This window comes from Aphelocoma coerulescens, chromosome 7 (assembly GCF_041296385.1).
Source record: "Aphelocoma coerulescens isolate FSJ_1873_10779 chromosome 7, UR_Acoe_1.0, whole genome shotgun sequence".
Lineage (NCBI taxonomy): Eukaryota > Metazoa > Chordata > Aves > Passeriformes > Corvidae > Aphelocoma > Aphelocoma coerulescens.
The window spans coordinates 21,556,878-21,583,447 of record NC_091021.1 but is presented as its reverse complement, the minus strand read 5'-3'; the positions used below and the strand labels follow the sequence as shown (position 1 = coordinate 21,583,447).

Genomic DNA, 26,570 nt, shown 5'->3' with positions numbered 1-26,570 from the left:
AGAAGTGACCTTATCTAAGAAATGTTGCACTAAGGCAACACAGGTACTACGGTAACACAGGTACTACGAGGCAGAATACCTGTGTGCACAAGGCACTTAATATGTACAATCCTCTATTTATCCTCTTCAGGAATTCTCCTACAAACTGAGTCAAGAACAAACACAAACTGCATCTATAATAAATTTGCCTATAAGCAGCAGCATAGTCATATTCTCCATTTACAGGAAACTCACTAATGGATGTGGACACAGCCTATAAAGGATCTGAAAGCTTGGGATCTTCCCATTCAGTTCATTTCTTAGCATCTGGAAGGGCTATAGGAAATCTTTCCTCTACACATTTTTGACCCTTTTTCCAAAATTCATACACTTAGTATCTTATGTACTGTGATAGATGAGGCTCTTTTTCACCTCTGTTTGCATGCCATCCCTAAAACTCATGACATTATTAACCTCTGTTTTTCAGCATCTAATAGATGTCACTAGAAAAACAGTTTTAATAAATGCATCCTGGAACATTCAGTTTAGAGCTAAGGTACCGTGTGTAAAAAGGAAAAATAATGATAAGTGATAAATGGGATAAAGATTTTAGGGAAATTTTATTGTATTTAATTAATCTACCATTTTTACTAAGTTGCTTTCAAGTGAAATGGCTTTTTACCAACTCCTTTTGAAAAGGTTAGAAGGGTATTCCCTGAGCTACAATCATTAGCATATAGATGTCTCTAAGTGTTAATTTCTGTTTTCACTGAATGAATGTAATTTAAAATGAGGCCCTTTCAAATCAGTTAACTTTGGCCATTTTGAGGAAGATAAGAAAAACGGACTCAAGCATGAACCCCAGCAAAACCTGCTTCTTAAGGATAAATATATGTGACTATTTAAGAGTCTCCATTGCCACATGCTGCAAATGATAGATTTCAGGAAAATTACGAGAAAAGGTGGATGATGGGATTAAAGTCCTTCCACTAGGTGATAGAATCCATTAATAGGGTTAACAATAACAGAAAAGAAGGGTTATTTTTATAGTTCATTTTTAAAAAGAGAGTTGAAAACCAGCCTAGAAATTACAGCGGTGGCAATCAATTTTATACCTACAGCAAAACGTGTTGAATTTCTTCTCTTTCAGTTTTATGCAACAAAAGAAGAATAATTTAGGAGCTGATCCATCTCCTAAATTAATGAATAATATACCAACTGTAATCTTCATCTGGCTAAGGCTCAGGAGTGTTTTGAGGTTTTCATTTAAAAATAACCCAGTACATGTTCAGTATGATGTACCACGAACCTCTGACACAGCTGTCCATCCAGGCTTGCCACATGCCCCAGGAAGGGAGTGTTTCTCTTCAGCAAGTTTCTAGCATATATATACCATGGAACATGGTTAATAAAGACACAGAATATTCATAGTTAAACATACCTCATTCTCCAACACAAAATCATACCTTCACCAGAACACACCTTTTCTGAAATTACATTTTTCTCCAGAGGGATCATTTCTTGCTTCAATGTTTTTAATTCACGGAGAAAAATAAAGAAACAAGAAATCAACTTCAATCTTTGAGAACAGGAAATAAACATGGAATTTGGGAAAGTGATTTGTCCTAACCTACACAGAAATTCCACCTGTTCTGGCAAAGCTACAAGGTTTTTGATTATATTTAATTTGCACATACTGAAATGACCATTGCTATATTTTGGTTAAGCACTCAGAAAACATGTTTGATCTGAACATAACAGGATCTGGAGAAGTCAGATCCAAGCTACACCATTTCCTTGGCAGCAGCAGATCCCTCAGGTGTGGCAGGCACTAGGAAGGAAACCAGAAAGACCATTCTTTGTTTTTACCCATACAAGATATGATTATATTAGGGAAAGAAACAGTGCAACAATCAGAAAGTCAAAAACAGGAGCCAGCAAGAGGGTAGACTAATGCCTTGTCAGCCCTCTTTTCACAAAGGGAGGGCAGCAGAAGCCACAAGACTGAGTCTGATAGATAGAAAGTCAGACTATACATACATCAAAAATACAATCAAAAAAAACCCACAAACCCCTAGGTCTACATTCTTGTTCATCAAGAGAGATAAATAGAAATGTTCTGTTATTTCTCCTTGCCACTTCTACAAGCTACTCCATTAAATCAACTAAAGATTCTATTGTAGGCTATACCTGATGGATTGGTCAAGAGAGAAGTCAATATTTTTCCTTACACATAATTTTTCTCTTGTTCCCTACTTAATAATCAAAACCACCTAATTATACTCAATTAGCATTTAGATTACAAAGTCATAGAATACCCTGAGTTAGAAGAGACCAACAAGGATCACCAAGTTCAACTTCCAGTTCTGTACATCCCCAAAAATCACACCATGTGCCTGAGAACATTGTCCAAATGAGCATTGTCCAAACTCTGGAGCTGTTAGGCTTGGTGCTGTGAACCACTTACCTGGGGAGCCTATTCCAGTGCCCAACCACCCTCTATGTGGAGAACCTTTTCCTAATATCCAGCCTAAACCTCCCCTGACACAACTTCAGGCCATTCCCTTGGGTTCTATTGTTGGTTACCAGGGAGACATCAGCCCCTGTCCCTGAACTTGCCCTCATGAGGATGCTAAAGACTGCAATGAAGTCTCCTCTGTCCAAGCAAAAAACCAAGTGGCTTCAGCTGCTTCTCATACAACTTCCCCTCTAGACCATTCACCATCCTCATAGCCCTCTTTTGGACACCCTCTAGTAGCTTTATATTGTTCTTATATTGTGGTATCCAAAAGCGCACACAATATCCAAGGTAAGACCACACTGGTGCAGAGCGGGACAATCCCCTCCCTTGCCCAGCTGGTGATGCTGTGCCTGATGCTCCCCAGGATAGGGTTGCTCCTTTTGGCTGCCAAGGCACTTCTGACTCATATTCCACTTGCCATTGACCGGGATCCCCAGGTCCCATTCCATGGGGCTGCTGTCCAACCTCTGTTCCCCAGTCTGTAACGTACACAGGGTTGTACGGGTTGCCCCATGCCAGGTGCAGCACTGCAGAATCCAGCACTCACCCTTGTTAAACTGCGTACAGCCTGGTGATTGCCCATCTCTCCAATTTGTCAAGATTTCTTGGCAGGAACTCTCTGCCCTCAAGTGAGTCAACAGCTCCTCCTAATTTAGTGTCATCAGCAAACTTAATACACCTTTGAGTCCTGCATTCAAATAAACATTCAACAAGGGAGGAAATAATGCATTAAACAAGCACTGACAATTACACAGGCATGCAGACTAATTATTTGAGTCCAAATGAATTTCTCTTTCTGGTAAAGGTAATGTCAGTGCAAACTTTCCCCTCTAGATACTTTAGACAACGTGTCAAGATCAGTTCTCTTGCCTCAGACTTCCCTCTTCTCTACCAACAGCCAAAAGACAGGCCAGCTGATGTCAGCTGTAGTATGGATACAAGACTATTTGGCTTGGATCAAGACCAGCAAAATGGTATATGAAATAAACTGAACAGATGGTAAGAACATTCAGCTTTGATATTCTTTTTTATCCTGGTCACTTATCTGCATCAGATGTGCTTGAAATATGCTGATTATGCAAACCCCGAAAATAAGCATTATACTCTTCAGATAAACATACATACATTATGCAATCTAATATTGCAACAGCAAATACATAACCAGACCAACCCCGAGCTGGTATTACTATGAATTGTTGCTAATAAATCCAGCTTGTTTGAATAAGCTATGCAGTAGAACTGCAGGTACTCCAGTCTCTGGTGTTGGATATGAATTGTCCAGAGAAGGAGGGATTTCCCATACACAGAATTTTTCACAAGATTTCCTAAATTTACACTATTTATCAGCATTATCTACACTGCGTATTGGGTTCAACAGCCCTGTTCTATGGATAAGAAGAATTTACATGTAAAAGGCCAAGTGAAAGTTATGAAATCACCTTGCACAGTTACAAGCCTATCTATGCTATCCCTTGCACAGTGTTTTAAACAAATTCCAAATTAAGACTTTCATTTTGGTTTCTAATCTAAAAGATATTCAGAAAAAGCATTACATACTTTTTACTCTCATTTACATCCTTGAAATTCTATTTCACTTTGTAAGTTTTCCTACATACAGTTCCCATAAAGTTTGAAAAAGTTCAATATTTAAATTTCTTCACATCATCCCTTCCACAACAAAAACTTACTAAAAAACCCTGGCTTTTGCAGAGCTGTAAATAAAAGAATGCCATCATATTCTGTATTTTTGCAAGGCTCTTCTTGTAAGTAGAATCCTTGTACTCTGTTCTTACTGTGTATGAAATGTGCACAGTCTTTAGAAATGCAGATAATCAAAAAAAGAGCCACTAGGGAAACAAAGTAATAACATTAGCTAATGCCACACAGTAATGTTTATTTAACAAATCTGTGTTGCATGCCTGACATTTCCCCTGGCATCAATTTATTTTGTTTTGCTTTTCTCTGATAGTAGCACAAATCCATTTAAAATGTAAACTTATTTTACACCTACCAAAGTGTATACACAATATAATAAAAACATATACATCTTTTTTAATATCTTATGGGAATACATTATGGAGATGTGCAGAAAGCCTAGCCGCCAAAGTAAACGATCTAGATTATGGAAAATGTTCATTTTTAGCTTTCCCAATAGCTACTAAAACTGCAATTGTCAGTGCACTGTACATCACTGCATTATGTTATTTATAAAGTGCCACAATGTGACAAAATGATGCTATCCATCAGGATCCAATCTTAAGTGAAAGTGGCAGGGGAAGTGGAGTGGATGGAAAGATATCTTCACAGACCATTCAAACTGGCAGTTTGGAATAGTTACAAATGGCAATTTTCAGAACTTTAATTTACTGGTCATTTGTAAAAGTGTACACAAATGATTCAATGAACCAAATTAGAAAAAAAGAAGTTTCTACTTTCAAACTTCTCTGTAATCAAGCCATCTCTTGCTCCACTCTCCTTCCAGACAAAGTTCATACTGCTTCATTCATCCACTCACTTGGTTAGAGTCCTAGATTTGTCGGCCTTTCTTTTCAGGATCAGTACCTTTCTTGACTTAGAAAGCCAGCCCAGCCAGTTGTCTCAAAAAAATCCTATTTATTTTCCCTCTTCCTTGATATCCAAAGATAGTGTCCTATCTTTGCTGCCTCACTGGACTTTTTCCGAACACTGACAACCCCAATTTTATGTCTTTTCTTCTAAAATACTCATTATATCAGACAACACCAAGGATAACGCAGGTAACACACCAGGCAGAATGACATCATCTCTCTTGTGTATATCCGTAATCTACTTCTGCAGTAACAAGTGTTTTCTTTTTAAATGGGAGATAAAAAAAGTGTCATTAAATTCAAAGTAATGGGGAAGAATAACCCTGAGGCATGCATATGCAATGATTGGTCAGCAGTTAGACACTACCACTACAAAAACACCAGTTCAAATCTCAGAGGTCAGAAAAAATAAACAGCATTAAAAACTGAAGAAGAAAAAAACCAAGGGAAAACAAACAAAAAATCAAAATATTACATGACTTTGTAAATCCAAATATTCACAAACCTTTTCTTTTAAATGCAGCTCTGATTACCTCATTAAAGAGCCAAGAGGAATACAGAAAACATTCAAAAGGGAGACAATTCAACTCTTCAACTGGTCTCTTTCCCAGCAGAGAGTTTCACCCATGTCTATAAGGTAACAGTTGCCAAAGTAAAGCACATCACCTGCTCACTAGTTGTTGCTTATAAACATCTGGCAAACATATCGAGAAGCATGTTTAAAAAGACACAAAGAACTTTCTCCACATAATGAGAACTGCAACTCTTTGCCTGAGAGGGGGTGGAAGTCAAGAGTATAAATGGGACCAAATAGCTGCCAATAGTTTGTGGTCCAGTTATGACTAATTAAGAACAGACAAGATGCAGCCCACAGAAAGAAGGTCCCTAATGACAGACTGGTTACAAAAGGACACCCAAAAGGGCAGGTTCTCCCATATAGCTGTTATTTCCTATTCCCCCTAAGAGCATTTAAAATTGACCACTAGTAGGAAGAGAGTGTTGAGTCCATTTGACTTAAGTTAATTTGGAGACAGTAACATAAACCATAATGAGCATCTCTCTGTCCCACCCACCATTTGGGGATGAGGTGAGGAGAAACCCTTACTCTCAAAGTAGCTGTTTCCAAAGGCAAAGGGTACTCCACTTTTCAAATTGTTTAATCTCATTTCTTAGTGCTCCACTGTGCTTTCTCCATCTCTGCTGTAGAACCAGTCAGCTTGCATTTCTACCTCAAACAATCATTAACTGTTTTCCAGATGCAGGAGTTTGGGGCAGAAGGTTTCACAGGAGAGAGGATACATCAAAATTATTCTTTGACCCAAACGAAGTAATAGCCTTTAACTAATCTGTATGGGCCTGTACTTCCACTTATAAACCAAATTATTGAAAAATTAAGGTAAGCTAACTGGAAAAGGTTTAACAAGGAACTGTACACATCTAGGTAGTTGTGACTAGATATGAAATCAATACTAAAAGGTTTATGTTTTTTTAAACTATCTTCAAGAAAGTGGACCTAGATATAGAACCTATTTTATAACAAAGTGTAACTGCTATTATTTCCACAGCAGAATCCAGAAGAATATGTTAGGATATGCTGCCATATGACCATATTTGCTCAGTTCTCCAGTTCCATCCATTTTCTTCTCTGATACAAGGGCAACTTGTGTTGCACAAAAAAAAAACCAAAAAAACAAAACATAAAAACCAAAACCAAACAATAAAAACCCCCCAAAACAAAACAAAACAAAAATCACACGCACAACATAAAAAAACCCAGAAAACAAAAACAAACCCCAACAACAACAAAAAAATACCCCAAACCAAACCATTACATGAGAAGATATTTGTCTAGGTATAATGTGTGACTTAAAGATCTGTTGGCCTATATAAAAACATCACTGTTTACTTATGTGCCTAACTCCTCTATGTAGCAGGAAAAAAAAAAAAAAAACATGAATGCTTACTCAAAGACATAATATGCTTTGAATTATTATAATAAAAACATCTGCACATAATAGTCACAGCTGAATACCATTAAATGTACTAATATCACACTAATATATTTGGTACACTGCTATGCTCTGTTAGTACATACAGAGTACATAGGTTATACTCCAGAAGATGTCCTTCTGGGTACCAAGAGTCTAACACTTGAACATGTTCATGGAATTATTTTTGAGTTTGCCATCTTAAAAATAGTTTGGCTAATGTTCAGGAAAAAGCAAATGACTGAAAGCACACCTCCTCTGACCTCAGTGTACCACAGCAGCATGATTCTTTCCCATCTGTCACCAGGATCAGCAGTAAATGAAATGGCAGATATCTCAATTTTTAAGTGCAAGACACCTCAGTGCAGGCACCTACTTCTTTGGTACTCTTTTTCACAGTTTAATGTACTCCTGCTCTCTATCACCTCTGCAGAAATTTCTACTCTTTTTTGGTCAGCAGAGGAAAACCGAAAATCTTCCACAAAAAATTGTAAACACTATATTTATTCCACATTCATCAACTTGATATGATAAGCCTTTATTGTTCTTCCTTCTAAAGATGTTTTTCCAGCACAAACACCAGGCAATGCAGAAATGCTTAGGTCAGACTAATGCGTTTCTGGCTGTAGGCTACAGTGCTTTCTTTCCCTTCTTCAGTGCCAGTGCTGTTTATCCTCATACAGCATCACTCTCAACCTTTCTCTGCCACTACTCTTTCCTAACCTGTTAGTTGCCCTTGTCTAGAGCTGTCATTGTGTCTATCCCAAGTTCAAAAACTGGACAGTAATATTTGAGATTTCCTATCAGAAGTCCATGGTGTAGTCAGGATATGATTCTGGAAACGTCAGTTTGAGAACAATGTGCAAAAGCCACTACTCTTTGAAGCCTCATTTTTTTCTTGGGTTTCTACTAGATAAAGAATCTCCCATGCATAAAATCACAGAATAAGCTGAGTTGGAAGGGATCCATCAGGATCATCAAGTCCAGCTCTCAGCCCTGCACAGAACCCTCCCCAAGAATCACACCATGTGCCCAAGAGCATTGCCCAAAGGCTTCATGAACTCTGTCAGGCTTGGTGCTGTGACCACTTCCCTGGGGAGCCTGTCCCAGTGCCCAGCTGCCCCCTGGGTGACAAACATTTCCCTGATATCCAGCCTAAACCGCCCCTGATTCAGGTTCATGCCATTCCCTCAGGTCCTGTCACTGGTCAAAAGAGCGAAGACATCACTCCTTGTCTCTCCACCTCCCCTCATGAAGATGTTGAAGATTGAAATGAGGTCTCCCCTTCTCCAGGTTGACCTCAGCTGCTCCTTAAAAGGTTTCCCCTCCAGACCCTTCACCATCTTCATGGCCCTTCCTTGGACACTGTAATTTGGATGAATAAGGTTTGGTTTAGACTTTTTATTATACAAAACAGAATAAAAAAATTTAGAAACAACATAAAAAAAAAAACCACAAAAACAAAACAAAAACATGAAAAACCAAACAAACAAAAAACCAAACAAAACAAAGAAAGAAACAACGACCCACTCAGACTGAGGGTTGTTTCCCTGCCCTGCTCATATCAAAGATACCAGAATGTGTTACAAATAATAAAATTGAGGCAGCAGTCTAATTCAATACACAGGAAAGTAGTAATCTGCTGGGATTCACTGAAAACTGCTACTGATACACTTGATTGAGATATCAATTTACTCTTCTTCTTCTTCTTCCTACTACCCACAAATAACATATAGTATAATGAGAGATGAAAATCTGTTTGAGACTAAATAGACATAAAGAAGTACTTTGTACAGATTCTACTTTACCAGATGGTTTCCACTAATATTCACTAATAAAAGCCTGAGGAGCTTGCATTCAGTTAGACTGGAGGAAGCAAGAAACAGCATAACTATGCCAGCAATTAATTTCCTTAGAAAAATTCTGTGTCAGTACTGTCCAGGAACTCTGTAGTTTTTATGGCTTCCTTTACTCTGTGCAGATTTGTTTTCTGCAGTGCGAAGTACCTGACAGCCTTTCTGTAGCAAAGCTGTGAAGACAAAGTCTTAAGTGGAGTCCTGTCAATATATGAACATGCACATATTAATGTGAATCTTTGAAGGTAGTACTACCTCTGTCTTTCATTTATCATCAATGTAAACATACTATTTACCTATCAAAAGTTTTGAGCCACTACACTATGACAGAGGTCAGTCGATGTATCAAAATCTCTCTCATAAATACTGTTTATGTTGGCAAGGTACTGATTCATCTCAAGTGTCATCAAATTATTTTTGGCACAATTTCTCTGTCTCTCCTGTTCCTTATTACATCACTGCACAGATAGAAATTCAGAGAAGTATATTTTCTATGAAAAACATTTTAATTTAAGTAGTAGGGGAAACAACATAGCCCTGGCTGTTTGTCAGAAGATCTGAGGTAACATACATTCAAGCATGAATTGCAAATCCTTCCCAAGCAAACAAAGTATTATCATGTAGAACCTAGAAGCTATTTGCTAAATATGACAAAATACAAGTAGTTAGGTTGTACACACGCATTTTAGATATGAAAAGTAACCACAAAAATACCTACCTACTCAAAAAAAGGGACCCACCTCCCTTAAAAAAAAAAAAAAAAATTTTGTGTTTCTTAATGCCCAAGAACCATTTCAACCCATGGTCTTGTCCCTTGCTCAGATCCTCTCCATCACCTGATGACTTTTTGCCATCTTCCTGTGCTCTTTCTGGTGGGATTTCTCATTACTGATCTTCACTTAAAATTATTCTATCTTCTAAATAACATCTTGGTTCCACCCACACAAAGCAGACCAAGTGATTTGTTCCTCCTCCTTCCTCCCACACCAGTGAGAAAACAAACCTGAGGTCAGGACTGATTGTTTATTTTGCCTGAGAATCTGCATCCACAGGCAGAATACTTGTCTCCCTCTGTACCAATTACACTTCTACAAACTGCGTTGATATGAAGTCCCTACCTTACTGAAACCATCTTAAATATGGGTGTACCTTGAATGTCCTCTGGCAGAAAGGCACCAAAAGAAGAGATTGTTTGAGATGATCTTGTGCTGCCTGTGAGGACTACTTTATGTCCAGATAGAGCAGGAATAGAACACGAGAACCTCTTCACCCAACCTACTGCTAGAGCCAAGCACTCTAAACTCACAGTATGATTCCTGGGACACAGAAATTCTTTGCAAGAGCACTGTACAGAGGTACAGTTTATAGACAGGTTATTTTGTTTGTTTAAAAAAGAAAATAATGGAATTATTGAGCTTATTTGATACTTTGAGCCTGTATGTAAAGTGTACATTTTTAAAAATAATCATCTGCAATATGAAGTCTGTGACATCATGAAAGATTCTATAAAGCACTTTTAAACTGTCCCAGTTATATATGTGAAAAGAAACTATAAAAATCAGAATGAATGAAAAATTCTTAAATTAGTACAAGGGCAGAGCAACAGCTTTTTTCAAAAATGGCTTTTATGCTGAACATGTTTGCAGTTTTCAAATTTATGGGTGTAGCTGTCAACATGCATATTCACTTTTAGAATATCGTCCTGGCTTAATGAGGTCTCCTGGAATGATTTCTTTTAATAAGAAGTTAACATGCTTACATATGTGATTTCCACCTTTCTACTTTTTTTTAAAATATCTAAGCTACTCTTCAGCAGAGATATCACAGTAAAGTTTAAAAGTAAACTTCACAGCACATTCAAATACTTCAACACTTCAAAGTCAGCTTCCAATGAAACTTTCAAGTAACAATTGTCAAAGCTAACTCCTAACAAGTGTAGATCCATATCTTCAGCATGAGAAACCTAAGCCAGAAAAGAGTCACAAGACAGCTGCATTTTAATTACAATTACATACCACAACCAAATGATGCCATATTAGTAAATAGAAATAAGACTTCTTACTAGTCTCTTCATCTTTGCTCAGGCCTCATAATTGCAACCCATACGATGTGTACACCTCACTTCTTTGTCTCACCATCTTTCCACCTGTCTCCAGTTTATATGGTTCTGTTAGGCAGAGCATAAGATAATTAGATTCAGATAATACACACAAACCCCTCAGAAGAAAATCTCCCCTACAACGTCTGGCTGAGCGATGCTTTGAAAATTATCCAGTGAAAATACCAATGCTTCACTTACTCAGAACTGCTTCATGTGACTCCACAAGTCACTGACAGAGCTGGTGAGGATTTTCAGATTCATACACATCCCTGAAAGAATGTCTCAATTATGGGACAAACAGATGAAGACTCTTCCCTGCCCCAAGCATCTGAAGTAATTGTTCTTTTCAAATGTATTCCATTTCATCTTCTCATTCACTTTTCTGCTTTTCAGGGTTCAAACTGCCACAGATATCCAGCAAAACTGCCATAGTTCTCCAGCTGTTACTTGGAACTTGTTTCCTCCAGATCCATCATCACTGTTCTCTTCTTTAGGAGATCCCTATTTGTTTAGTTTTTCTTCTCTTGTTCTCCCCGCAATCACTCTGATATACTACAAAAGCAAACCACACCACTATAAAGATGGTCAGTTACCTCAAGACTGAAGGGGTTTTTTTGTCTGTATAACCTAATATAGCAGAACTTTTCCACCATCACATTTATTTGTGAAGAGTCTGTATAAGACCAAATACACATTTCTCCTACTGTTACAACTTTGCAAACATCCTAAACAGTACATGTGCATGAATCCATTAAATACCATGCTTTCAGCACTAGATTCAGCAACTGTAGATGCAGAACCAATGCTGCTTCCAGATTACATCAAAAATTTGTTCAGAGAACTTACAAGCCTCTTTTCTATAGGAAAATACCTAGGAAGATAAATAACTGACAAAAAATACTTGAGAGATTAATTTTTGCAAATAATAAAAATATAATTAGAAATAATTCTATACAGAACACAACATAAGTTGAAAGCCGAGAAGAACATCAATAGCTAACATTCTTGCAACTCCTTGGATAAATGTGATGGCAAAAGCATCTTCATTCTTCCCTGTGTTTCTAAATCCATGCTGAGTGATATGGCCTTATTTCAAGTGGAAGTAGAAGCAGAAGTGGAACACATATTCCTGCAGACAAATAAGCATTTCACTTCACCACAGAACAACCTAGAATTTGTTTGCAACAAACTTCCATTATCTTTACCAAAGGGCAATACAATTCAGGTGTACTTCTTTTCCATGGGAAAGCCCTTTTAAGCACCACCTGTACTGCTAGTACTCTAGATTAGCATGTTAGTTTTATTTCTAGCAAAGAAACAGAAACAATTAGATCATTCCTCTAATGGTTTTTAGTTCATAACTTTATAGTGATGAGGGATGAAGAACTTTTATGTCATACATCTTACACTTTCACAAGGCCAAGGCCACTTCAAATATAGATTCCTACTGCAAGTTCTTACCTGCAGGAAAGCTAAGGGCCAGAATGGGGGAGGTTTGGTTGGGTTTTTTGAGAGGTTTTTTTTTTCTTATGCACACACAATACAGGATAATAAGCATAAACAGCAATATCAATGTACAAGAGAAAACCATTCTTAATTTTTAGTTCAACCTCATATACTGCTCTTCATTTACCTCAAAAATAGAGATGGATATTGTTCAGTCACAGTGAACCCAGTGACCACAGTCCATCATTAAATATAATACCAGCTACAATTTCCACTTCAGCACCAATTGAAGTATCACCTTATTACACTTTGTGAATTTCCACAAGCCCTCAAAGTTATTTTTGACATCTTTGACTCTGATCCTGCCAACACTTACACACATTATCTTAAGCATACTGAAATCCATAGCATTATGCACAGAACACAAAGTACATGCATCATTTCAGAAATGAGGACTTCATTAATTGTTCAGTACAGAAGCAAACCCCTCCAGACGTGATGTGCACAGGTTAGGAAAAATCACTCCAACTGCATATCTATTGTTGTTCCAAGTGTTAGCATCTCTTAAAATTCTCTCAGTACCCTTCCACCCTCCTACACATATCACCTCCTTTACATTCTCCTTAAATGCCTAAAAATAACCAGCTATGCATATGGTCTGAGCACCACAGCCCTATACCATGTAACTGGGGAAAAAATATTTTAGTTTGCATAGTTGACCTCACATCCATCATCAGAAGATATTTTTCCATGAGTTATTTCCCAGACCTTAAACATTTAGCATAGGCTGCAGATTTGGCAATTGCAAAGTTCCACACTATTTAGCAGAAAAAGCTTTTTTGTTAAAAAATTACCACATCAAACTACAAATTAACAAAAAAAAAAAAAAAAACAACCAACCCCAACCTGTGAAAGCTTCATGTGCTTTTTTTCTCCCACTTGCATTCTCTCACATTGCAAAGGGATTTGAAATTATATATTTCATTTCCCTCAGTTTAAGGATTCTTTTCATTTTAGAAAGTTTCATTGACATTAAAAACCAGTCTATAAACTTATGACCTCACATAGCAAGGTATCATTCTATGCCTTATTCAAGAATGGGAGACCAAGCACTCATTCTTTGTTAGCTTCAGCCACAAAGAGAAAAGCAGGAAGCACCTCGGTCAATGCGCTCTCAACTTTTTTCTATCAACATTCTTGCTCTAGCTAATGCTTTTTCCTCTGCTCCTTCCCTGTCCCCAAGTAGGCGACTGGTATAGAAGAAGGGGAAGCTGAAGTATCTCTGTCAAAAGTGGTGTTTTGAGTTATCTCAGAGCAAGAAAAAGGAGCAAGGACAGTTGTACATCCAAGTCAGTGCATCTCCAAGAGCACTGCGGCAATGCTTCCTGAGATTGCATTCTGCTAAGCCAGCTCCTAGGTCACAGTCCTAATTTCTCACCATCAAAGAGTCACACCTTCTATTTTACCTAAAGAACAATCATTTTTACTTACACTTATCCTCCCCACTGAGCTCCTAGCCATGCAAGCTCAGTGGGCACAGCAATGCAACACTGTTGTTGGGTCTCACTCTAGTGAAGGCTGAGCTACAGTTCTGTTTCCTTCTACAGTCAGGGCTAGAAACCCACATTGCACTTCATAGAACTGAGGCCTAAATACTACTACATAGAGCACAGTACTTGAGAACAAAGGCACTCTGATCTATAAAAAGAAGAGAGAAACTAAAAGGGGCAACAGAACATATACATGACACCCTCCACTCATTATTTTCCCTCCCCACCTCAAAACCTCAGTCTTAAAAATATAAACAAGTTCACTCACTATTCATACAAACCTCAACATATAACACACCTACTATCCAAACCCAGACCTCACATATTTATTAGGGGCAACTCATTAACTCTGACAGTTTCCAGCTGGTGGGGATCATCAGCATCACCTGAGGGGCAACTGCTGCTTTTCCAGGCGGCTGGGCTGCTCGCACCCTCCTCGTCCGGGCCTCGCAGGAGAAGGTGGGGCAGGCCCTCACCTTCCTTCAAACCTCATCCACAGCAACTCACTCCTGTGGTGTGCCTGGGGTTATCAGCCTTGGTCTCTGGTGGCACTGCACCAGGGAGAGCTGGAAGGAGAGGGGGAGAACAGAGAGCTTGGGCTGTCCCTGCTGCAGAGTGCTGAGTTGTGCTGCCTGCCCCACCCTGCCTGCCCTGCTGGGATGGCAGCCCACAGCTCACGCCTAAGCCTCCCTCATGTTCCCGGCCCACTTCAGCTCCCAGTGTGTGGCCACGTCTCGTTACCTCCCGAACCCTCTCACAGAGGTGCCACAAACCAACTCACACCCCACTGCACCTACCAGCCGATGCCAAAAGCTGTTCCATGTCAGCACCCTTGCCGGGCACCACCCACCTGCACTCCCCGCAGCCATAGCTACTGCCTCGAGGACTCGCTTCTCTCAGGAACATGGGAAGGCAAGAAGCCTGGCCCCAGGACTGACTTCTGCTCCAGGTACTCCCTTAAGGGACAGTAAAGTCATTTGTTTTCTTTCCCCCATGGAAAGGAGGACAGGCCCATCTCCTGAGCCAGCCCTGCAGGTCCAACAGGGCCAGGCTGCTCCCCCTCACGGGGGGCTCTGGAGAGGCCCTGCTGCCCACACCCCAAACAGGCCTGGCTGCTGCCCCGGGCACAGCTGTGAGTGGCTCACCACCCACACCCCCTCAGAAACATGGTGTGAGGGCAACTCCTCCCTTGGAAACTTCGCCTGGCACTGGCCACGCTGCCCAGTGGCACTCTGTGCCATTAATGCCACCTGTACCTTCCTTCCCATGGAAGCCCTAGGGCTCCTCACATGCTTAAGTCCAGCACGTGCTTAGATGTTGCAGGAACTGCATCTTGATAGTTTTAAACGTAAAGTTTAGGGGAATCATCTGTATTATCAGTGTTAATCACATCAAGTTCTATTTTGAAAATACGACTCACTAGCTGGTAAGAGTTTTCCCAAATTGCTTAGAAGATTAATAAAATAATCAACTTAGCAGAGGGGAAGAAAAACCACAAACTATTCCTGTAAGGAAATCACTTTATTGCCTATACATGTGAATGAGCTGTTTTAATGCTCAGGTTCACTGCCTCCTCTGCATTTAATCTCTTCCCTTTTATGTCCTACTCTGAATTTTTTTAAAAGACTTTCAGGCTTTTATAAAATTAATTATACAAATCATTAGTATTAAAAAGGTAATATAATGGTTTCAAGAACAAGCTTCACAGACTATCTGCATATTTAATCATCTCTGCTAATAAATTTTTAATCACTCATTGAGTTCAGGTTCTTGTCTTGAAGCTTAACTTGATAACAAACCTAGCAACTGGTAGAACTAATTGGTACAGAGTAAGTGAATAATTTATAAGAGGAAAAAGCACTGGGTGTTCTGGAGGTGGGCAGAGACCACAAGTCACAGATAGTTCTGGGAGGAAGCATGAAAACAGCGGCTGATTACAGGAATTTTGTGATACACTGCTGACATCCAGAGGCCAACAGTCAATACTGTTCACATATGTGAGCCAGGCTGTAAAGCGTGCTGTAAAGTCAAATTCATTAAGTTTTAAATATTCATGCATTTCATTAAAGTTAACATTAATTGCACTACCATACACATTGATTATGCATAGACCATAAGTGTTTAACCTCTGAAAGCTTGCAAGTATATTCAAGTAATGGGGTATGTCCCATCTTCGATGATTTCAGCTACAAAGTTGAAATTAAAAATGGAATGCATTACAGTGTGAATACTAGAATAGTACTTTGAAATACTGGAACAGTAATAAAAATAATAATTTTTCTAATCAAACAGAAACACTGGTGTAAGCTGTAAATTACTTTGTATTTTTCTAAACTAATTTAATAAAGGTAACAAAAATTAGATATAAGATTTCTTAAAGACAAATGCTAGATAGATTTGCAAACCACAGCTAATAAATAGGTTTAAACAGTTAAGACTAATCAGTGAATGAGTGGCTTCTGTTTAGATGAAGATGAGTAGCTTTTAAACAATGTTACAACAACAAAGAAAAAAGGCTATTGTCTTGAAATAAGCTGATTTTAACTTGAGATACCCCAAGCTCACTATAGAATAATTCTACCCCCAGGGAAGCACAAAATGCTACAATTCTTAAACCAGGATGTAACAGACAACATTTGACAGAAATTCAATTATCCTTGAAAGATCCCACTTGTAGCTAGTTACATACATAATCCTCTTTTATTTAATGGGTTAAAGCTCTCTTTCAAAACATTTAGTTGGATGGCTCGAAGACTTACTACATTTCAAATAATTCATTAAGTGACTTACTAAGATTGTTAAGTAAAAACACTCAGAAGTCTAAAATTGTCATTTAATGCTGCCCATGCAACCTTAATTCCAGCCGTGTATGTATATGCGTTATGAAACAGCAGTGAATTAACTTTTAATCTCCTTTGAGCCAAGATTTTAAGATTGGAAACTAAGGCACAAAGGGCATACCGACAAATACAATGCTGAGCTTTAGCACAATCTCTGCAATAGCTCACATCTCACAGAGCATACCCCTGCAGGGCTAATTACCCCAGATACCAAGCTAGGCTTGTGCACTTATGGTGCTTCTGGTACCTCTGCATGGCAAGCTCAGTTCTCTCTTCCTGGAAGTGCACTACACATAAACACTCACAGAAGCATAACATTTTAAAACTGAAGAAAGCATGAAGAGTTTTTCAAATACCATGCTTCAGCCTTAGGTGCTCTCGCACTGGCTTTCCATCAAGGTAAATACATACTATTTCTTTAAGTATTAAAAAAAACATTTTGCAAATAACACCACTTTCTAATGTTCTGTTTAAAAAAAAAAAAAAATTCTGCCCTTAACACTCTGTGAGGTAGCTATAACATAGATATAACATTGTCCACATTTTGTAGAGAAGCAAATGTTGGAGACAGATAGACTGGCTTGCCCAAAATAGTACTGATTTCTTCCTGAGCTGTTAACAGTTCCTGATTAGCCAATTCTCTTTGTGAAGGTGGGCACTAAGTGTAGTATTCCTAATTAGAAGTGACAGTTAACACACTGAAGTTCTGTCTAAATAGCATTGCCTACACCCCCAAAGAACTTTATGGTTAGACATCTCATGGGTGATCTCATCATAGAAATTCCTTGCTGTTTTTTCTGACAGGTTGCTAGCAAGGATCTTGAACGTCACGTATCAACCGCTTGTACCATTTAGTACATCTGGAAGAAGTCTGGGATATTAGAATATTTTTCTTTTGAGGGGTGGTGTTTGGTTCTTTGCTTTTACACATTAAGACTACCTCCTTCATATTTGTTTCTTCAGTAATATTTAAACAAGGAGGTAGCCTGTGAAGTCATTTAAATACCAAAATAGATTTTATTAGTTTTATGGGTTTGTTTTTTTCTGGCATAGTCACAAATAACCACGGAGTTCAGGAAAGGTATACACATTTATATAAAGAGATTATGTATTCTCAGCAATATTTCAGTTTAGATTTTAATTAAGGGAGCTGTCAAAATGCAGGAGGAAATGTTTTGCAGTGTAAGAAAGTTTTGAACTTGAGAGTTAAAAAATTTCAAATGTCCAAAGCCCATGCTCATTAAGAAATACTTCCTTTTACTTGGGTTTTTTTATTATTATTATTTTGGTTTAGTTTTGGTTTTTCATTTTTTTCAATTTCACTTGTGAGACAAAAACTGAAAAAGCAGGCAAAGCTTCTTGATGGTTGATGTCTCTCCATCATGTGACATAATCCCTACATTCTCTTTTCTTTTCTTATAGGTCCAAAGGTGGCAGGTACTCACTCACTGAGCTGAGTTGGCTTCTCTGTCAAGCATGCATACAAATACAAATAAAACTTACAGCAAAGCTTTCACATGTCCAAGTAGAAATGGACTACAATAGACACCACATTTGTCAAGAGATGATTAAAAGAAAAGGGATGCGGAGAATGTTTGTCCTTATTCTATACCAACATCTGAAATAAAGCTACCTGAGAAGCAATCACATTATTAAACTCAACCTGAAGAGGTTTTAATTAAAATTATTTTTTTAAAGTACAACTTGAAATTACGTTTGAGGTTTAAGAGTTAAATTTATTAGACTGTAAAGAGTTTTACAAGGCTTTCCTAATGTAATGAGCTTAGGCACCACATATGTTGCATCTTTGGTACACATTAGGAAGAGTTGCTTTTTTAATGAGCTTTAAAAACTGCATTTGCATACCAGAGGAAAAGGTCAGTGATGTGTGGATCAAGTCGGTAAATTAAGTATCACAGTATTATGTTATTATGCTTGCCTTCCAGAGACACACAATAACAAAACCACAGGCTACAGTTACCATACTGTTCTAATGTTTCCATCTCCATGACCTTGTCAGCTGACACATCCTGGCCCTGCTGTGCCTCAGGGCCCACTGGCTCCATCCCTCTCCCAGGCCTCCTTTACCTTCTCTCCCACCACCTCCTACAGCACGACAGCTGCTATGCCTGACAGTCAGGCAACCCAAGCAAGCACAGGAAGGGGGAGCTGGATTCAGTGTGACAGCCCATCTTCAAACACCACTTTTACTCCAGCCTTTACCCTATGTAAAGATACCCAGGACAACTTCCTGAACCATCATAACAAGATCAAATCCCTTGGACAGCAAAGTATCAGGATGGGGATGCCTCTTTCAGTCCAAGTCCCATTCCACTCAAGTTTTTGTTCAACGATGCAGCAGTATCAACTCTCTTTCAAAATACCAAAAATTACTTCTAATGCTGTGGTCCAAAATTTGACTGGGTCTACTGGCATGGTTCTTTTTAGCTGGAATGTTAGGTACTTGGTAAGCTGTAAAGACTGCTTCATTGGTAGCTACACTGACATGTTTTTTATGCAATAAATAATAAAATAAGCTAGGAACTGACTGCAAATACACTTTCATGAGGTTTTCAGCAAAGTCCCCTGGATTTACCTTTATTTGTAAGTATTGTAAATTATTGTTAATTTGCAACTATTACAACATTACCTTTATTTTTAAGGGCAATTGAAATAGATTCCCTCCTCAACGGTGCAGAGATCCACAGTACTCAACAAGTCTTTCTGCCTCTCTTTGTGTCAGAGATTATAGGTATACACTGAACCACATTATGCACTACATAATAATTTATGCATGTTTATACATTTCACAGCCAAGTAAGTGACAGTCCAGCTCTGTATAAAGATGTAGATTTAGTCATCAGATTAGAGAAAAAAATCCTTTAAAATATTACAACAAGAACAGCACAACTCAATACAACTGAGCAGTTATAAGTGGTTTTAATGATTTTTCACTTTTTGGATATGATAATCCTCAAAGTAGCATTCAAAAATATAGTGCAAAATATTTATTCATTTTATTTACAAATAAAATGTGCAGTTCAGCTTCTTATCCTTGCCACAGTAAATGTTATTCTTTTATGTGATGAACAGAAATTATGAGAACCATTCATAGAGAAAAAAGTTAATTTTAAACCTAAGAACAAAGATCTTCTTTCAGTTATATTTTTGTAGGAGTTACACAATATTTTTCAAAGGTGTTTTCAGTTGAAAATAAAACCCAGAAAGTCCAAGACAACACTAAAGAATTACATTGGAAAAATGGTTTTTCAAAACCATAAAGTTAATTTTGCTGTGACAATCACAAAGCAAAGTTCTTATCTACATAGAATATAAATTTTTTTTGCAGCTTAAACATAGAATCTTTACAATGTAATGGGATTTTTCCCCCTTTTTCCTATACAAATTGCCTTTAGGGGAAAAAGTATACTAGTATCTTCCTCTCCCTCAGATGAAACAACAAACGCTTTGGTTAAAGAGCAATTCGTGCACAATAGTGTTTTAACTTGCAAGGCAGCACTCCTTTATTAAGCTGGTAGAATTCCACTAGCTGGATGAGATCAGTAAATCTGGTATGTCCATCATCAAGGGTATAGAACAGCTTCCCATCATCTTCCAACTGTAAAAATGGAAAAACAAGATTCAGTAAAATCCTCTTTTGCTATGGTAGTTCTTTCTGACTGGAATACACGTTTGACACGTGTCCTTACAGACCAATGTATTCATGATCTTATGTATACTGTGAGCAGGAAAAATACAGTGATCATTTACACAAAAAATAAACAACAGAAAAACAATGTATTCTTTGACTTCAAGTACACACCTTAAAGGAAAGAACAGTTAAATCAGTATAGGAATACTCTTTCTGCACTAACAATACTACTCCATGCCTTTGCTTTGGAATGATGGATGGAGTTAATACGAACCCTGAGCTCTTACAGAGTGACATGAAACAACCAAGTTTGAAGTTACTCATGGATTTCATCCTTTGTTCCATTCACTTCCATGATTTTCTATCACTTTTGTAAGGTGTGATGAGGCTACACACCAGTGCAGTGGTGTGCTGGGTGGTATTAGCTACACAAGACACTCCCCATCACAAGAGTAACATGCTTGCTCTAGTAGTATGTTCTTGGTTGCAGGAGGAAGAATTGCTGCAGCTCCAAACACTCGTATTAGCACAGACACAGAAGAGAAAAAAGAAACTTCAATAGATACCTTGAAACATTCATTTTGACTTTTAGATGCTTAAAAATTTGCAATCAGTATTTCCCTCTTCTAAGTTACCGAATGTTAGCTCTTGCACAATTTGTATTGCACTGCTGACTATATCATTTCTTGATTTAGTTCCTCTACTGCTGATTTGTCTAATATCAAGAGGATTAGTGAAATAGTGACTAATTGGTATTCATGTAAATATAGGGTGAAAAAACATATTTAAACTATTTTTAAAAAGAAAAGGGGAAAAAAGATACTTTATAAGATTGGAAAAGTAGTGAGCAGAGGATCCTGAAGTAGGGCTAGCACAGAGTAGCAGATGGTGTGCTAGGGAAAGATGCAACTAACCCTACTTGAATACAGGGGAAGGGAGAAGATATAATTAGCTGTCTTACCTGTAATTAAGATGTTTTATCTGAAGCAGCTGTTGAACTGCTTATGACTCCTGGTTATTCTACCCCTTTCTACCATGTCTGGAAGTAGTTTGTTATTTCTTTATTCTCAGATTTTGGTCAAACCAGGTCAAACACTGCTAGTTAAGGAATTACCAATGTGTGAATGTGTAAACTACTGTGCTCCAGCCAAGAACCTGAAAATGGATTATCATTCATTGGACTTTCTTTATGCATGCAATTTTTCCTTCCAACACACTGCAGGCAAGGAGAGTTAACAATTCAAATGTATGTTATCCTCCTAACAAGTTAATTCCAAACCTTGAAATAAATACCAGACAGATTGCTAATTCTAAAGCTATCAATATTTTGCAAAGTAAAAACTCACATCGAAGTTCTGTTGCCCAAGAACCTAGCACCTTCTGCAAGCCAAGAAGGCTGTTATGAGAGAACATTTATTAGAAAAAGACAGTCCCAGAACTGTGTATCAACTCTTCATCTTTCATATGGACAAAATTTCAGGATAGAATACACTGAAGTGAACTTGCATCAGCTCCAAGTATAAAGGCTGAAAAATACCTTGAAACTAACAAGCTCTTCAATTTTCACAGTACAGGATCCCAAAAGTATCCCAAAGGTTTCCTTTTGAACTTTTTACAATCAATTCCCTACTACCCACCTGCAATACCTGTTGCACAGGTTACCAGTGTTAACATGAGGCACCTGTTAACATGGGTGAAGCATGAACTAGCAGGGTGCACACCCTATCTAAAAGGAGACATTTTTAAGTGCAGCATAACATGAAGCAACCTAAAATACAAGAGAAAAATAATGTATTTAGAGATTGAATTGTTTTTACCTGTAAAACTGCTTTCTAAATGACATTTATTTATTTACATTTTGTAGGAAAGTTTGCCTTCACAAAGGCTGGAAACAAGTAAGAGCTTAGAAGAAAAGTAGAATTTGAAATTCAAAGAGAATTTTTGATCTCCAACTAATAAGCTATGGAGTTACTACAGTAATACAAAATGTCTTGTTTCTTAGAAAATGAACACTACATTTAGATCAGCGGCAACTGGAACTAAAGCCCTTCCTCCCTTAAATAACAATTTCCTGAAATCTTTAAAGAGCACTGTTCTAGCAAAAACAGAGCACGTTTAAGTCAGGGTATTGAGAATGGAATAAGGGTACTGAATGCAACCAGAAACTGACAGAAAGGAACTGAAATATGCGGATATTTGTGGGACAAACAGCTTCCATGCTGACATACTCTCTCTGGATTAAGCTGTTCTCATCACAGATTTATTCTTTCTGGTTACTAGCATAGGAGAAATTGCTTTACTTAAAAAACAATTCAAAAATGTTTCCTTCAAGTAAGTCAAGTTTCACAATGAAGTGGTACAGGTCTTCTCGATGAACAGCATGGAAAATATGACCCAAGTCTGTAGACAATTATACCAAAACAAAGAATTCCTAGTGCCTCCAAAGATCCCACAACAGGAGAGCAAGGTTTTAGCACAATCTTTTGAAGGGAAGAAGAGAATCATCCATTTCAGAGGAAACTGAAGATAACTAAAACTTCCTGCTACATCTGTGCTTAGAAAAGAGAGAGTCTGTTTCCTGATAGGGAAAGAAAATTGTCTCTTAAATTTGAGAGTTAAAGGACATCCCAATAAAGTAGAATCATACACTCTTTGTATGGAGTTCAGAAGGTTTTCTAAGCCACACAGCAGTTATACCAAAGTAAATACTATAAGTGACTACAGTCAATAAATGCATAGAGATCTTACACCTGGGATTCTTACCATCATATGTTGATGATCCCATGGGATCCAGGGCATAGCTATCACTTTTGGATGAAGGACTCCTCCATTGTCTGTACCTAAACACAACAAAATCCTGGACAGTTCTTCTAGCTAACACTGATCCACTTCTTTCGTCCTCTCAAATAATTCCTTCCATTTTATTCTACATGAACTTTTTTTAGGGGAGGATATCAGCTACAAGCCCTAGGTAAGGCATACAGAAATTTAGTGAATGATCATAGGGTATCAACAGATCAACAACAGAAAAAAACGTGCCACTTGACTAATTTCTACTGAGAAACAGTGGAATCTGCCAGAAACTTCAGCAGGAAGATACATGGAGGGCTAGAGTATTAGGTGGTCTGGAAGAAAGGTTCTTGTAAAGAGAGATGAAAAAGCTCTGGGTCTGCTCAGTTATGTCAATTATCTGTGGCCAAAACACAAAATGCTCAAGTGTTTCTCATCTCAAGAGAAGCAGCATGTAAAGAAACCCACACAAACCACCTCGTGAGAGAGTGGAAGCAATGGGGATGGCTGACCATTCTGGCAGGAGAACTGGACAGTATGTTAAATAAAAATTAACAGAAATATGATTTCAGCTTAGGAAATTTCAGCTTACCTATAAAACAGCTGGACAAAATAAGGATTTTTTTTTTTTGTTCCCCTGAAGAAGACCTGGACATGAATATACCACAGTAACAAGAAGAGAAGTCAACAAAATATGTTTGACTACAAATATTGATACTATCCTGAAGAGAAGAGTCAGTGAGATATGGACATACATCTTAGGAAGTCCAAAAGAGATGACTAAGGAATTGTGTACATACTGAAAATTTAAAAGGAAACATGAACTCTATTAATACACGATTTCCATGCCATCAGGGTTGCTTCTATTCCAGTTGAAATAGATTTGTTTCGTTTTTCAAGAAACTTTTTAGGATTTCATAATACTAGTCAAGCTTTAGAACAAATCAAGCAGCAAAGTTCAAAAATGTTCAAGTCTGCTAAAGAATACTAATTATATTTAGTATATATATAGTAGTATTTAGTATTTATGATACAGGTATGATGTTTACATCTACAAAACAGCAAAAGAAGAAAAAATCCATCAATATTCTATCACAGTTATTCAATTGTCTGGTTTTACAACTCCATTTGTAAACTGAAAAAACTTACTTACTGGTACAATTTGAAAATGTTTAATTTTTAATCCATGACTCAGTGACAATACAAATGTTTTGGGGTTACTTTGGCTATCACGTACCAGGAATACCCTAGAAGAGATTGAAAAATTTCAAAGTAAGATCATTTGAAATCCTTTTGTAAATATCCAGTTAAAACTGTTCTAAATTTGTTACAGTAAGTACTAGTGAAAAGCATAAATAATATCAATTATGTAAGTTAGGCTTTTAATCAGTATTTCTTTGCAAATATGTCACTGGGAATACTTACTCTTAAATTCTTCTTCACCTTGTCTATTATGTGAAAAACATGCATTCTCAGAATAAATGACACTGTAGGCGTTGGTTTTTACACTGCATAGAATTACAATACATCTCTTCAGACAGAAAAGCACCCTCAAAGTTTGTGCTTTGAACAAAATTTTTCTTTGGACTCTGACTTGAGAAAACTTGAGTTTTCTAAATCACAAGCATTATAAGAAAAATCAAAAGGTAGTTAAACAGGAATTTTACAGAACAGGTAATATGCAAGACACAGAATGTTTTTCACATCTGGCCAATCCTCATAAATGCACTCTCATTTCTGCACAGCAGCAAAATTCCCAACAAGACAGAGCTACACATTGCTTGCTTTATGGAATCATTATTGAAATCATGACACTGAATGGCCAACAGTGCCACTGCAACTTATTCACTGATACATTATTCCAATCAGAACGTGGACAAACATAACTTTTTTTTTTTTTTTTGGCCATAGTCCTGGTGGAATAATTTGGTACAAGCAAAGAATGATTACCAGCATGAGACAGTTTGCATTGAATCACCTGATTTGGAATACTGGCAGAGAACATTTTGGAGGACAGGGAAGAACCTGATAGATAGATTTGCAGTGGAGAGAGTCCGAACCGCTTGTACGGTGCAGGTGTGGAACAGATACAGATGACCAATGTACCAAACAAGGGAAATGGAGGGACAGCCATATGCAAGCATGCTCCTCTTTCAGGACACAAAGGGAATGGGCAAAATGGACTTGCAGGTATCAAGCAAGTAAGCATCAGTGACCACCTAATCGTAACTGTTTGTCCCACCACACACCAGAAATGAGAGCCCAGCTACTACATGAAAAGAAAGAATTTCAAGGGGGGAAAAAAAAACCAGCCAAAGGTTTGCAGTGGATTTTCACTGACTACCGGCATGGATTCAAAATACTAATTTCATTCTTGAAGTTTTTAAGAGCTCTACTTTTACGAAGTAAGAAGCTATCTGGAATTAAGAAATTTGGAGTCCATATAATCATTACCATCCCTGTGCAGTCTCGTTACAGCTCCGTTACTAATGCAGTCCCTCCCGAGGGCTGCTGCCAGCTCAGCGTTCGGCACGGGCAGGGACAGCCGGAGCGCCGGCAGCGCGGGCTCTGCTCAAACCGGCTCGCTCCCACCACCTAGTGGGCTCTCACCCTCCCCGGGACACGAACGCGATTCTTCACAGCAGTTACCACAGATCCCGTAGATCCTGAGCATTAATTCAATGTTTTATGTATTTGTCATTAATGACTGGCGCTTCATTTTATTCAGAAAAATGACACTATAAAAATGTGCCACTTTGCAAATATTCAAAACGGGGTCTCTACACCCAGTTACTAGGATCCACATTAAAGGATACACAATGTAATCACTTTGATGAGGATTTATGCTCCCATTCATCAGTTCTTTTAAAGTACATTTTCTTACTTTTTTCCTTGTTTTATCACACATATAAGCAACATTTCTTCTCCCTCAAATAAAAAGACCTTTATTCTTTTCTAACATAATCACAATAGACCTACTTTAGTTGTCAAAGAAGCTTTAAAAGCTTTATTATGAAGAAAGGGTTGTAGTTCACAAAATCTCAGAAATGTTAGCTGGAAGGAGCTTTTTAGACATGCTGGATGACTCCAGTCAACTTCTCCCTCATAAAATTCTCTGAATCACCAGTTGCACTTTTTCATGGGCCTTTTGGTAATGCTCTCATGCCTTTCATCAACCAGATGCTGATCACTTTGCAATCCTGTCAACCATTTATCACTGAAAAGTCTTCAAACATACTTTATGGAGTAAAATATAAAATCTACAATATTACTATGTAAA

The 26,570-nt window shown here is 37.9% G+C and overlaps 1 protein-coding gene and 1 long non-coding RNA gene across 6 annotated transcripts in view; both read right to left on the bottom strand.

Moving 5' to 3' along the window:
* The window catches only part of LOC138113021 (uncharacterized), a 97,967-nt gene extending 83,656 nt beyond the window's left edge, over positions 1-14,311 (bottom strand). Inside the window, exons 1-3 of one of the 5 annotated variants that reach the window (XR_011151975.1) lie at positions 14,290-14,311; positions 11,211-12,141; positions 10,974-11,078 (exon numbers count right to left, since the gene is read on the bottom strand). This is a non-coding gene — a long non-coding RNA (uncharacterized lncRNA). Of the gene's footprint in view, positions 1-10,926; positions 11,079-11,210; positions 12,485-13,949; positions 14,245-14,276 lie in introns of those variants that run through there. The other 4 variants (XR_011151973.1, XR_011151972.1, XR_011151974.1 and 1 more) reach the window with 4 other exon arrangements.
* Positions 14,312-19,769: 5,458 nt separating this feature from the next.
* GRB14 (growth factor receptor bound protein 14) overlaps positions 19,770-26,570 on the bottom strand; it is a 60,179-nt gene continuing 53,378 nt past the window's right edge. The window contains 2 exon segments of the mRNA XM_069020796.1: positions 19,770-20,467; positions 24,444-24,537. Coding sequence (XP_068876897.1) covers positions 20,321-20,467; positions 24,444-24,537 — 241 coding nt within the window. The 3' untranslated portion in view covers positions 19,770-20,320.